The sequence below is a fragment of the Caretta caretta genome, chromosome 11 (assembly GCF_965140235.1).
Source record: "Caretta caretta isolate rCarCar2 chromosome 11, rCarCar1.hap1, whole genome shotgun sequence".
NCBI classification, from domain to species: domain Eukaryota; kingdom Metazoa; phylum Chordata; order Testudines; family Cheloniidae; genus Caretta; species Caretta caretta.
In genome coordinates, this window is record NC_134216.1 from 57306756 (window position 1) to 57321628 (window position 14873).

At 43.5% G+C, this 14873-nt stretch overlaps 1 protein-coding gene across 14 annotated transcripts; it reads left to right on the forward strand.

The window, feature by feature from the left end:
* Window positions 1–89: 89 nt before the first annotated feature.
* LOC125645156 (uncharacterized) lies at window positions 90–12531 on the forward strand. 14 transcript variants are annotated; one of them, XR_012664438.1, is made up of 4 exons: window positions 3974–4128; window positions 6864–7039; window positions 10682–10872; window positions 11661–11786. XR_012664438.1 is itself a non-coding variant. In XM_048870325.2 (4 exons), the coding sequence occupies exons 3-4, from the start codon at window positions 10057–10059 to the stop codon at window positions 12082–12084; spliced, it is 1131 nt and encodes a 376-aa protein (XP_048726282.2). In that variant the 5' UTR covers window positions 3999–4128; window positions 6864–7039; window positions 10015–10056; the 3' UTR covers window positions 12085–12531. The 14 variants fall into 14 exon arrangements, 13 of the variants coding, with proteins under 13 accessions (XP_048726277.2, XP_074974148.1, XP_074974144.1 ...); XM_048870325.2 differs by having other exon boundaries at window positions 3999–4128; window positions 10015–10763; window positions 11661–12531; XM_075118045.1 differs by having other exon boundaries at window positions 4000–4128; window positions 10974–12531.
* Window positions 12532–14873: the final 2342 nt, after the last annotated feature.

A 14873-nucleotide genomic window follows, 5' to 3' on the forward strand; every position in this document is an offset into this window, starting at 1 on the left:
CGTCACCTAGCGACGGTCCAAGGCGATGGAGACTCACTGCGCAGGCGCGGTCTGCGTCGACGGGGAAGGGGCGACAATTGCGCAGGCGCAGTGCTGGACCGCGCGGGCGTGAGAAAGCGCACGGGGGAGTCTGAGGGGACGGTTCTTTGCGGCGGGCAGCCACCCGCTCGTTTGCCTGTTACCCTCGGCGTGCTTGGCTTTACTGAACCGTGACAGGCAGCTCCCGCCAGAGCTGCGGGGTCAGAGCTGGGGTGGAGCCTTTCTTAGCTCCGGCCGGTGGGGATGCCAGAGGCAGGTGCCGCTCACAGGGCGTTGTGCCCATGTCAAGGCTTGTTTCGCGGCCCGGTGGGGCTCAGGTGCCCTGCTGGGCTCGCCCACGGAGCTTGGGTGCCCCGCTGTGTTCGGCCGGGCGAAGCTCCTCTCTGACTCTGGAGATGACCGAGTGGGGTGCTCTGTGGAGCGCCACCCGGGCCTGGCCCGAACATGCGCTGTCCCTTACAGCGAAGCGTGCGGGTAGTCATGGCATGGTCCTTTTCTCCTTTCGTACCCGCTTGGAGGAGCCGTGAGACAGTCAGCGACGCTGACATTTGAATTCTCATAATTGGATCGCTCAGTTAAAACCTCACGGAGATTAATGAGGCAGTTCACACCCCTCAAAGCTATTGTCTCGGGTCCAGAAAACGGAGGCAGAAGTCACTGAATCAGTTATCTTCCAAAATATAAAGTAAGTCTATCTTCATAACAATAAGAGCTACAGACGTTTAAAAAAAAACAACACTCTGGTGCACAAGATGGTGGATCAGGAATATAGGGAATGAATGCCATGTAGTCTCCCACAGGTTGCCCCATGTCCATGCTATTGGTGGTAGCTGTTCCCTTCCCTTTCACAGTGCTAGGAGATTGTGACACCAACCTAAGAAAGTGTCAACATCAGACTGTGACAGAGTTCCACCAGAGTGCAAATGTGCTGACTGGAATAACATAGCACCACAGCACAGTGTGGCAACACGATTGCTCTGCCTGGCACCTGCAAGCAGGCCCAAAACCCACACCACAGGAAATCGGCATAACTCTGAAAAGGCTTGGATAGACATGTGATCTACTCTATCACTGCTGATCGGCAGTAACACTACTGCAAGTAGCAGTGTTTGAGGCTGCTACTTTAGAATACAGGAGCATTATTACTTATGAATGCGAGCGGTCACCACCATGATTTCTCTAATATTTAAGAGTTTGACTTTGAACACCCCCCCCCCCTCATATTGTCCAATTCTGGTCTTATTTGCTAGTTTTTCAGTAGTGGAATTCCACTGACTTATCTGGAGTTACTCCTGATTTATGTTCATATTTTTAAAGGGTATTTAGGCACCCAAAGATGAAGATAGGTGCTTAGTAGGATTTTCAAAAAGCACCTCAGTGCCTAACTCCTGTAAAAATCTGACCCAAACTGCCTGCAAATCCTCCGCGATGTGGGTACAGCAGCTGGTCATTGCAGCCACAAACCTGATTGATAGACACTGCATAGGGCATTCAGAAATTATGCTAATTCTGTATGTTCCTTTGGGCTGCCTTGGCTGGAGGGGCTTGAAAGAAACCTCAACTAAACTCAGAAACATATTAAGTGGATTTTCTCAAATTAAAATTAAAAAAAAAATCACCTTTAGACTCAGACCAAACCTGAAAGGTTTCAACCCTAAAGGAAACATGCAGAAAATTGAATTGGACTTGGACTAGTGACCTAGGGGTGAAAGGCTCTGTATTCTGTTGGACAAAGAACAACAGGAAACTGCATGACATTATTGCAAAATCTGTGGTGGCTTTTATTTTTATTCTCCTGGGTTAGCGTAACCACCACCATTTTCACTTAGGGTCTCCCAACATCTATTAGATTGGTCACTCAATGATACTATGCTGAGATACTACCATGATGGGTGCTCTATAAATATAAATAATGGGTAGATTAGATAGACAAGTGTTTGCAACGTGGTCTCACCAGCAAGTAGGTGGTCAAAGGTGTCATAAATCATATCTCTTCTATTTTCCTGATGTATCAGAGAAGCTTAAATGAAGCCAGTGGCAGTTTGAGTTTGTTAAGGGTACTTTAAGAGATCCTATTAAGGTCAGATTGAGATGGGCTAGCACAGCTGTTTGGAATCTTTATTGGGATAAATGGTAGAGTTTTTAATGGGATAGATGTTGCCATGGGGAGGAAGTTTATATTTTATTATAGTTTGTTTTCTGTGTTTCAGATAAATTTTGTCAAGCTGTATGTTCTAATTCAGTTTTTATTAGGGGAATGATCTATCTGGAATGTTACCATTTTTCCATTTATTTGAGCTGGCCATTCAAATAGCTGGAAGATGGTGAGGGTCTTTTCTTCTCTTCCCTTATTTTTATATTCCCTTCTATCAGTTCATGTTTTGTTAGACTCTCTTTATTGACACCCCCACCCCTTCTTCCCATAGCCACAGAAAGGATTATTTGTTGAGTCTCTTGGAGATCTAGGCCGGGAGATCAAGAGAGACAAGAATTTAGTGTAGCAGGAGTTTAATGTGTGTAACTGTGATGGTTCTCGGGGTACCCAGGACTGTTAGTCACTTTGTTACCCTCCTGCCTTCAGCGAGAGAGAGTTTTGCTTATGCTTAACTTCCTGACACCTCCAGTCTTTTAGACCTCAAGTCCTTTTGGTACATCAGGTTGTCTTTTTGCTGTTCATTATGGTTACTCATCTTATACCTTCTTTTATACTATTTCCTTTACTCAAAATATATAAATAGAAAATAATCAACGGTAACCTTTTCTATCTGTTTCCAAACTTCAGTGCTTGGAACGTGATCCTTAGCTAAACAGCAAACTGAGTAAATCCTGCCATGACTGTGCCACTGTGATGGTTCTCAAGCTACCCAGGACTGTGAGTCACCTTGTTACCCTCCTGCCTCCAGTGAGAGAGGGGCTTGCTTGTGCTTTAGTAGAAGTCAGCTCTTACCTCCAGTTTGCTAACCACCCAAACAATCTCCTCTGGGCTATGCCAGCCCTTCCTTTGCCTTGCAGGTTAACAATAGGTATACTCTGGTACCCGAGCCTCTTTGAAACATTCCCTTGCAGTGGCCAGCCCCTTATCCACTGAACACTCACAGTAATACCAGGTCTGCTGTCCCCAAAGGAACAGTATACACACCTGCTTGAACATAGAATCATAGAATACCAGGGTTGGAAGGGACCTCAGAAGGTCATCTAGTCCAACCCCCTGCTCAAAGCAGGACCAATCCCCCCAATTTTTGCCCCAGATCCCAAATGGCCCCCTCAAGGATTGAACTCACAACCCTGGGTTTAGAAGGCCAATGCTCAAACCACTGAGCTATCCTTCCCCTCCCCCCAACAATTCAACTAGTGATCAGGTCCTTGTACAACGCCATAGCACTGAGATATATTTATAGTTAAAACAAACATAAGTTTATTGTCAATGATCAAGATTTAAGAGATAGCGAGTAAGAATAATGGAAACAACAGGTTACATGTAAAACAAAAGTATAACATGTTTTCTAAAGACTAAACTTAACAGACTAACCTTTAGTCTAAATACATTTAGCTCACCCCAAATGTCCTTTGCAGTGTTTTCAACAAAGTCTGGTTCAGAGCCCACTTTCATGAATATAAGGGCACTATCCACTTACTGAGTGCGATTTTATATTAATATTTAACAAATGGTTAATATTAATTGCATAATAGATTCTAACTTCATAGTTATGACATTGCAGTTTCTCCCGCCTTCGCCCAGCAGGTGGCGCTGTGAAGGCACACGCTCTCCGTGCGCTGCTTCCTTCAAGCCTGCAGTGAGCGCCTTCGGGTGCCGACCACCCTACCTCTTTGAGCAACAGCCGATTGGGTGGCTTTGCTGTCGATCAGGGAGTCTGGGCGGGAGCAACCAGCCCTGTGGGACAACGGGCTGTCAGTCAGAAGAACCGGGCGCTGATTGGGCCCTGCTTGTATTGTTGGAGCGGGCGCGGCCCGGGCCGAGGCGGTAGGAGTGATGGGAAGGCGCCGCCCGGAAGCGCTGGTGCCCGGTGCGTGCTGCCTTTGTTTTACTGGCTCCCCGAGCCAGGGAGGCGAGCTCGGGGGCCGCTGCGTGTAAGAGGGGCCTAGGCGCGGCAGCGATAGCGGGAGGGGGCGGTATAGGGAGGGCGCAGGCCCGCGGCCCTGCCTGGCGGGTCGCGGGGGGGCTCTTCCCGCGCCCAGAGCCCTGGGCGCGGGGCGGGAAGTGGCGCGGCGAGCCCGGGTGTGCGAGGGGGGCGGGGTGAACTCGCGGAGCCCGGGGTGGGGGTCAATGGCGCTCAGCCTTGAGTGGGGGGCCCCAGAGAGAGACCGACTAACGGACAGGAGCCTTGAGCCCCAGGGCAGGGAGACCACAGGAGAGGGATGGTCTAGGTACTGAAATCGCTCCCTAGGGCCGGTCCCTGCTTCAGCCTTCAACATATTTATCTCCACGTTCCACGACACCCTGCAGGGGTAGGGAAGTGCTAGCATTCCCATTGTACAGATGGCAAACTGAGGTATGGAGACAGAGGCTTCGTCTGCACCTAAAAATAGATTGACCTAACTGCCTTGGTCAGGGCTATGAAAAACTTAACGTCCTGTTGATGTAGTTAGGTTGATCTAACCCCGCACTGTAGAAGCAGCTAGATCAAGGGAAGAATTCTTCCCTTGATCTAGCTGCCATCTCTCTAAAAGGTGGATTAGCTACGTTGATGGAAAAAACCCTTCAGTTGATGTAGGATGTGTTTATGCCACAGCAGTGCACTGTATGATAGTCATACACTAAGTAAGTGGCTTATGGTCACACAGGAAGCGTCTGAGAGTGTAAGAATTGGTCCTGGGCTCCTAAGTCCAAGAACCCTAACCACTGAAACACTGTCATGAAAGCATCTGTAGAGCTCTCAGCAGGGATTTCATGCCTCTGCTTCCACTTTCTAAAATATAAATAGATGCAATAATACTTCCAAAACTTACTGTGTATTTTCCATTGAATAGTTCATGTCTCTCATCAGTTTTCATTTCACCTGAAACTTTTCTAATATTCTTGATCAGTGGTTCTCAAACTTTTGCACTGGGGGACCTCTTCCACACAGCAAGCCTCTGAGTGCCCCCCCTTATAAATTAAAACTACATTTTTATATTTAACACTTTTATAAATGCTGGAGGTAAAGTGGGGTTTAGGGTGGAGGCTGTCAGCTCATTACCCCCCATGTAATAACCTCACGATCCCCAGTTTGAGAACCCTTGTTCCTTATACATTTAAATTCCATCTGAAATGTAGAGGTCTAGCTTTGCTTTCAAATTCTAGATGACCTTCCGTCAGTTGAACATAATCCAACTCCATTGCTATCTACTTTTGAGAGAGTTAATGTTCTCAGCTTCCTTTTTTAGCTTACAATTTCTTATGAAATTTTGCCAATGCTGTACATATTTTCACAATTAAATACATGATTAAGCTAGTAGGGAGTGACTTTCTTCCATCTTTGCCTCACCAGGGGGCTCAATGTCCTGAGATCCCCATGTACATGCTGGTGAAGCTCTTATCGCTTTCTATCATTGTCTTGTGACTAAAGCATAGGACTAGGAGAAAGGAATTCTGGGTTTAATTTCCAAAAGCTCTGCCACCACTTTGTATCACCTTGAAACAGAATGGTTAGTGACTTGGCCTATTTCCCTGTCTCACAGAATTGTATTGCCTTAACAGTTGTGTGTAAAGCATTCTTAGTTATTTCGATGGAAGGAACTCTGAAAGTCTTTGTTTATAAAAGAAAAATTGCTTTATTACTGCTTTGGCTGCCAATGGAGCATCCCATTCAGCTGCACTATTCAACTATCTATAGAACCAGTTTTAAATACAGCATGTTAAAAATGCAATGGTTTTTAAACCGTAATTATCCACGATCACATATGGTCACCTCTGCGAGCTCCGATTAGGAACCACCCTTTGCCCACATAAAATGACTCTGAAAAGTGTTAGATATTGTAAAAGTATTTTTAACTCATAATCAGAAGGTTGAAATGAATCTGTTAAACTTTCTAGTCAGTTTTTCGTCTATTCTAAATGTATGCTCTAGTTTGGTATTATAGGATTGATTGTGCTGGTGGCTTCTCTTTTTTAAAAGGAAAACCAAGTTTAAATAATATCAAAAAAGCTCTCTGTTGGTCATTAGGACAGTGTGATATAAATGTTTTAATAAAAAAAAAAAAAAAGGCACCTTGAATGTGGAACTTCCCTACTGGAATAGATCAGTAGAGCCCTGTACAGATACGAAATTTGTACCCATATCCCATCCGTGGATATAAAGCAGATATCCGCAGATTTGTAGGGCTCTAGATACAAAATTTATATTCACATGTGATCTGCGATCTGCAAAAATGATCTGTGGATATAAATCCGCAGATTTTCAGGGCTCTATCGATCAATCAGGCCAAGACCAAACCTGACAAAGTTCAGAGTACAAAGCAAAAAAAACATATATAAGGGGTGAATAGGAGGGAATTAAAATAAAAGCTGAAAGGAGCAGAGATGAAGTACAGGATCTTTTACAGACAAATTAATGTGTCTCAATGTATATGGGACTTAGATTCTACTCTTTTTAGGGATTTTTAATGTGAGCATCACCTAGATATCAGAGTACAGTACATTTACATAAAGTAGACAGCGAGACTGCATTTCCTGCTCTTTTCCCTTACTACAATGATAGGCATGTTAGAAATGTCTGACATAGACAGATGGAAAAATATTTTACAATTTGTTTTAGAATTGTTTCTGATTGTTGATTCTTCAGAAATATTGCTGAGAATTAGGTTGGGTTTTTATTTTTTGGTAGATCTTGATATCCTCTGGTAACGAACGGGGGGGTGTTGCTGGTTTCAAAATTTTTCTATGGCATTGAGTAAGCATTCTACAACAACAGTGATAGACATACTCCAAGACACCAAGAGAAATACAGGGAGAAGAGAAACTACTTGGTGGTCAAGAGGAGTACTTCTGAATAAAGGAAAGGTTGGTACCAGAAGAGAAGGAACAGCATAAAGTTATTTACAGAACAGGAGCTTCTAACTAAATCAAGTCTGATGCTCTTAAGGCTTAAAATACTCACCCTTTATTTTTTCTTCTGGTCTTCTATGTATTTTATGTTTCATTGGAGTATTTTTACTGTGTTGAAATGTTATGTTTCTTCGCACAGATTTCTTAAAACTTTGTTTTATTTATTTTTTTAAGAAAAGAAAATGATGTTGCTAGATTTCATTTTTTGAATATCCCAGGAAACTTTTCTTGGGAGCTGGAAATTAAAAATCAAAGATGTTTACCAACTTTTTTAGATTGATGCAGAGAATAGGATTGAAACCAAAGACATATTGGGATTTTAACTGACTTTAGTGCTCATGAAAGATGACTGTTGACATTCTTGAAGAAGTATTCACAAAAAAAGTACATAGGGATGTTTTTGCCTTCGTTACCGGCTGTCACTGAGCCTATGCCTCACTCTGCAGGATCAGTTTTGGGATGAGAGTGAAGTCTAGTCACTGTGGGCCAGATCCACAAAACGATTTAGGTGCTTAAGGCCAATGTTAAAGCACCACTGAGATCCTCAAAATCCCTGCTCACCTGCTGTCTCACTCTAAAGTCTAAAGGTGCTTGAATTTCCCTTTCCAAGGGAGCATGTGTACAGCCTCCTCAGTCTTGGTGTCTGGGCACCTGAGCCCCAGCAGGATCCTCAAACTAAGTGTTCCTCTGCCTATCTTGCCTGCAGAGCCTGATCCAGAAGGTGTTCCTACATAAAAGAGGAGGTGGTGGTACTGCCCCCTTATAATGTTTAGCCCAGTGGTTAGAACACTCACTCAGAATGTAAAAGACCCAGGTTCAGTTCTTCCTGTGCCTGAGGTGAAGAAAGGAATTGAATTTGTCTTCCTTTATTTTGTGATTTCCTTAACCACTGGCCTATGGGGTATTCTGGGACAAGTAACTCTCATTCTCTCCTGTTGAAACTGTTCCACTTTTATAAATAATCAAATATGCATTGGAGCAGGGGGACTGGAACCTCGATGTCTCACATGCTAGGTGAGTGCCAAAGCCACTAACAGCTATAGAGTCATTCTCACTCTCTTTCTGTTCCAGTGCATATGTAATTACTTATATACAGTGGAACAGCTTCCATGGGATAAACTGAGAGGGACTCGTATCAGATTATGCCATAGCCAGTGATTAGGGTACTCTCATGGGAGACCCAAGTTCAAATCCTTTCTCCACATCAGGCAGAGGGGGAATTGAACCTGGGTCATCTATATCCTGAGTGAATGGTCTAATCACTGAGCTAAAAATTATTAAGGGGGGTCCACCACCTTCTCTGTGGCATGTCTTAAAAAAACAAAACAGCGTAGATACCTCATTCCAGAAGAGGGTTTATGGCCGAGAATATTTAGTGGAGGTAGACACTTAGTCTAGTGTGGACTTAGGCACTTTAATGCCTTTGAGTGGTGGCACATGGTACCCACACCTCTCCTCAGCATTTCCTATTGGTCAATTTAGGTGGATCCCTGCTCACTATTCTGGCTTTTGTGATCCCATTCTTAGATGTCCATCTCTTCCCATGCATTGTATGGGTAGCCTACGTGCTTGAGCCAGGCTGTGGGTGGCAAAGTGCCTAAAAGTTAGGCACTGAAATGCCCAAGTTCTTTTGTCGATCTAGTCATGTGACCGATTCTGTCTTTGGCTTCTCTACTAAGACTGGCACCAAGTGTAATAGTTGCAATGATGGTACTTGATGTAGGCAACTGGACTGAAACCATCAACTAATTTCATAGATCACTAAGCAGCTACCAGACAGCAATGATTTTCAGTCATCAAGCGCCAGACTTTTAAAGGTATTTAGGAGCCTATTTGTATCTTTGGACATCTAAATACCTTACAAAATCTGGCCCGAACCAACTGGGAGTTGATTAGAACCAGTGTCCTTTAAGAGTTCTATACCATTACTAGTAACGTGAGCAGTCCATTCCCCTTTTGCTTTGATAATATAATTTGTATAATACAACCTGAAATTAGATCCTCTGTGGACATTTTTTCCCTTTAATGCAGGGTATGCACGTTTTGGAAGAGTGGGGATTAATATCTTTTATATGGAGATTATTTTGGTGATATATTGAGTAATATTATAAAATTGTAAAATATTAAGCTAGACTAATTTTTCTTCTCTTACATACTGCTTTCCATCCAAAGATCTCAAAACACTTCAAAAACATTAATTAAGACTCAAAATGTCTGCATAGTAGAAAAGTATTGTCCCTATAAATGGATAAACCAAAACACAGAGTTGAGGTTAAATTTTTTAAAATTGTGTGTCTACTCTTAGGCACTTAAATCCCTAATTAGGCACAAATTTACGAATGTTGATAATCCTCAGATTCCACTAAAGTCAGTGAGAGTTTGAGGGCCTCAACACCTTTGAAAATCAGTCCATTTTTATTTTGGTGCCTAATTAGAGATCTAAATGAGTTGCTGAAGGTCACAAGAAGCCTGGACAGAACTGGGAATAGAACCCAGCATTCCTAATCCCAGTCTTGGGCATTAGGCACAAGACATTTATTAGTAAAATAGCTTGTGGGAACATGTTAATTATGACCTGTATAACTTTTTCCCATTTGGGAAGAAGAAGGCATCCTACAGTTGTAAAATTCGCTGCCTACCAGTTTTGTTAAAGTACCTCTGAACTTTTTGAACTAGCAGTTTATAGTCAGATGAAAATTAACAAATTTGAATATTTGGACCCTGAGTTACACTTACATATAGATTTTCTTTAAAGGTTTAGCAAGCCTTTGCCTTTTGAAAAGTTTGAACTGGTTGTCAGAATTTATTGGTGAAATCCTCTTTTTTTCTATGTGACCATTTTTTGTTAATCCTCCAATAAGGGATTTCAAAATGTTCATGTTACTTTTATCTTGGGAGTTTTAGAGTAATTGTCTATTTTTATTTTTAAGGAATCTTATGTTCTTAGAGAAGCCTATAACACATAACCATAGATGGCACCTAAACCACTTGGGAAGTGGGAAAAGTATGGAAAAAGATACTGTCGAGATTGGGAAAGGGAAACTGGATTAAAAGAATGGATTCGAAGTGTACCAGGAGATGACACAAAGGCAGCATGCAAATACTGCGCATGTGAAATCAGAGCCCATCATAGTGATTTGGTTGCACACAGTAAAACAAAAAAGCACAAGAGACATGTTGCTTTATTTTCACATTCTTCTGATATGAAAAAACATTCATTTGAATTTGAAGTTGAAAACCAAAATTCATTTGATGATGATATCACGCAAGCCAAATTGGATCAATCTGTTAATGTGTGCGCACTGAAGCTAGCGGCACACATAGCTTGCCATATGAGCATTTTCACAGTGGATCACCTAGGCTGCATTGTTGGAGGGATAGCAGAGAAGGACATTAGTCTGCATAAAACAAAATGTTCCACACTGATTAGAAATGTCATTGGTCCTACTGTACACAAAGAACTTCTCAGAGACATTGGCAATGGACACTACTCGTTGATCATTGATGAAAATACAGATGTATCAGCACAAAAGCAACTTTGCTTGATAGTAAGATACTTCAGCAACAAGCTTAAATGTATTGTATCATCCTTTGCAGGGATCATTAACTTGACTAGAAGTGGTACTATCACAGAAGCACTCTTGACATTTCTAAATGACAACAAGCTGAACATAAAAAGGTGTGTTGGGATTGCTGCTGATGGTTTCAATACAAGCTTATGTGGAAATAAGAATTCATTGCTCAAAAAGTTTTATGAACTCAATCCTTGTGGAGTTTTCATCAAATATGTAAGTTACTCTCTCTATTTGTGTTCTTCAAAAGCCATTGATGTGCTTCCATTGAACATAGAGTACATGGTTTCACGGACATACTTGTGGTTTTCCCATAGCACTTTCCACCAGAAGAGGTACCATGAACTGTATGCTGCCATCAGTGTTGGAGAGAATTTCCTGAAAATACTGCAGCTTACTGAGACAAGATGGCTGTCCATTAGCCCTTGTATTAACAGAGTACTTGATCAGTATGAAGCTCTGATGTTGCACTTTCAGTCTATAAGAGACAATGAAAGGGACTACAGTGCTGAGCTTCTCTATCAAATGTATTCTGACCCAGTAAATAGACTCTATCTTGTTTTTCTGCAGCCTCTTATTGAGGAAGCTAACAGGATCAACAAGTTATTTCAATTTGAAACAGTTAATCCAGTTAACCTTATTGCTGAATTAATGCTGTTCTATCAGAATTTGGTACAAAGAGTCATGAAACCTTGTGTCTTTACAACATGGTCATCCATTGTAAATTATGATATTCACTGTAACAGGAACTACATGCCTCTTTCAGAGGTTAACTTTGGATCAGCGTTCCTATCAGAATTAATAAATGCAAATCTTTCCTCACATACAGTAGATACCATCCAAAGCAGATGTCGAGATTGTATCCTTGAGTTTGCTAAGCAAATAAAGCTCCGACTGCCTCCAAATGTCCATCATCTAGAATCTCTCAGCGCTCTGAGCCCTTCAGTTGTTCTCAGTCCTACAAAACCTGAATTCTCAACCCTGTCTTTTTTGTCCTTGTGTAGAGGGGATCATATCAAGTTGAAACAGCAATGGAGAAATCTGGATGCAGTCTCATGGACGAACACAGAAGATAGCCAAATAGAACAGTTCTGGATAGAAGTTGCAAAACACACAGATGAAGTTGGTGATAAGGATTTTGTTGAGCTAGGATTATTTGCCCTTGCCCTTCTCACCTTACCCTTCAGCACTGCAGCCGTGGAGTGTACAATCTCACAAATGAACTTGATAAAAACCAAGTTAAAGAACAGACTGCAGGACAGCCTACTTGAAAATATCTTAAGGATCAGGGCCTATATGCACCGAAATAAGATTTGCTGCAACCAGTTTCAGCCATCCAAAGAGATGATATCTTTGTTTAATAATGAGTTTTATGCAATTGCTAATAGCAAGGATGCTACAGATGACTCTGAGGAGGATATATTTTGAAAAGACTCAAGTGAAGAGGATCTCTTTTTTAGAAAAGTAAGCAAGGATTTTCAAAATGGCTCATTGCAATTGAACTATTTGATTCATGCATTTAAAATGTTCTATCTACAAATCCGTTTTCCCATTCATTTAGTAAGAACTACTTTTCACAGAGTAAGATACATTGCATAAAACCACACAACCCTTTTAGAAGAGGATTTTTGAAAAATTTAATGAGGCATGCTCTAATAGTAATTCATTTGGTGGGGGTGCACTTGACTGAAGATGCTGATTAGAGAGCGCACCAAAAACCCCTCTCCATTAGCCTATTAATGTAATGCAGTCATGGCATATTTTTATATTGAGTGATACAGAACTTGACACTACATTTCTGTGCCTCAGTACAATACTCTCAGTCAGGAGCCAAATGGCTGGGTGAAGATTAAATAAAACCTGCTTTTTTACATATGAGTTTTGGAGGGCACTATCCTTGAATAATTTGTATTTATGACTGTGTTAAAAGAGATACTTCTAAGGGCATTCTGCGCCAAAAAAAAAAAAAATCTGTGCACAATATTTTAAAATTCTGCAAAACTCTACAAATTTTATTTGTCAAATAAATGTGGAGGCTCCACATGGCATTGGGGAGCATAGGCCACTGGCTGCACAGAGGTGGGAGATCATTGTGCAGCTACCCCTTGGGATTCGGACTCGGCGGTGAGGCTGCACCCAACCCTGACAGTGCTAGGACTGGGCCTGTCCCAGAAACACCCCAGGGCCCTTCCCCTCCATCCAGGTGCACCAGGTGTGGGGAGGCAGGCTTGGCAAGGCAGGAACCAAGTGTGGCAGGGCTTAGCGTGGGGGAATCCAGGGGTGGGTTGAGAGGGTTCTGTGTGCGGTAACCTGAGTGCAGGTGGCTCAGTGGGGGATCCAAGTGCAGGGGGGATCTGGATGCACAGGGGCTTGTTGGGGGGTTCTGGGTGCAGCGGTAATGGGACTCTGCAGGGGGTTCCAGGTGAAGGAAGTTGGGGCTCATCAGAGGGGGTCAGTGTGGGGAGGATAGAGCTCTTCAGGGGGGTCTGGGTTTGGGGGGCTCAGTGGTGGGGTACAGATGCTGGAGGTGTGAGAAGCCCAGTGAGAGAGGGATCCAGGTGCAGCTGGTTAGGGTTTCGGTGGGGTGGGGATCTGGGTGTGCTTGGCTTGTCGGAGTGGTCCAGGTATGAGGGGGTCTGGATCCATGGGGGTTGGGCGGATGGGGGAGCAGCTCCCTGTGCAGGGATCCCTCTCCCTGAAGCTGAGGAGCAATAGGTGCAGGGGGGAAGGGGAGGGCACAGTTTGCAACTGGGGGAGAAATCGGGGGGTGGGTGCCATGCAAGGAAAGAGGAAGTCCTAGCAGCTGAGCCTGGCGCGGGGCAGGAGCTACCAGCCTGGTCTTCCCCAGTCCTGCCCCTGCCTCACAGTGATTTACTTCTCTAAGAGCTGCTTTGGGCACCCAAAAATACTCCTGGGGAGGGTCGCATGACTGTTCTTGTGGCTTTCCTTTGCAGGAGATGTAAATTCTGCACATGCGCAGTGGCGCAAAATTCCCTCAGGAGTAAAGAGAAGTCTGAAATTCAAAGTGGCATATTGTAAATAAAAAGACTAAGGATTATTAAAATAATTGTAAGATAGTTGTAATTTCTTAATGGTATTGTCTTGTGCTTTTGGGACTTTTTTTAATTAGATGAATTATGTACAAGTATGAATTAATAACTATTAAAATAGTCTGGAATTATAACAGTGGAGGGTAACACCATGAAATATTTTAACTGTTGAAATACCTATTTTGAACCCACTTTTATTAATTTTTAATGTACATTCTAAATTTTTGTAATAAACTGATATATAACCTATCATAAAAAACTTGTAGTAATTCTGCTGTTAGAAACTGAAGTCCTGAGTGTGAGAGTGTTAAATGTCCTTAATTCTCAAGGGCATTCAAGATGTGGCACTAGTGAACACGAGCAGTGTAGTTAGTGATGTGTATGAAGACAGCTGGTTACTCAAAGGGAAAAAAATCCATAGGAACTCTTCTAATTTGGTTTTTATTGGTAGAGAGTATTTTATAGTTCCCTAACTATGCCAACTTGTGGAACTGGATCTTCTGAATACTATTTCTTACTGTTCCTAGTATATTAACCACTCTTAAACAGGGCCCAGATACCTGGAAAATAGACCTACATGCAGCCTCTGCTTAGGTATGTAACTTCTCCAGGGTTACAAAGCTGACTCTGTAACCCTGAAAGCCCCAGAGTTTAGAGCAGGGGCAGGCAAACTTTTTGGCCTGAGGGCTGTATCGGGTTTCTGAAATTGTATGGAGGGCCGGTTAGGGGAGGCTGTGCCCCCCCTGACAGCCCCCCCCGGACTCCTGCCCCATCCAACCCCCATCTCTGTCCCCTGACCACCCCTGGACCCCCTCCCCCTAACTACCCCCCGCCGCCCCATCCAACTCCCCTCTCCTTCCTGACTGCCCCCCCAGGACCCCTGCCCCATCCAACCCCCCCCTTCTCCTTGAATCCCCCCAGACCCCTTTCCCTTGGCTGCCCCCCACTGCCCCATCCACCCCCCCTCTCCTTCCTGATGGCACCCCCTGGGACTCCTGCCACATCCAGCCACCCCTTCTCCCTGTCCCCCACCGCCCCATCCAACCCCTGCTCTCTTTCCTGACTGCCCCCCCGGGATCCCTGCCCCCATTCAACCCCCCTGTTCCCTGCCCTCTGACTGCTCCAACCCCTAAACACCCCCCCACCGCCGACCACCACCCCTGAACT

What these genes read in the sequence shown, in the direction of transcription:
- LOC125645156 (XM_048870320.2), top strand. Translation starts at nt 10,057, where the DNA reads ATGGCACCTAAACCACTTGGGAAGTGGGAAAAGTATGGAAAAAGATAC.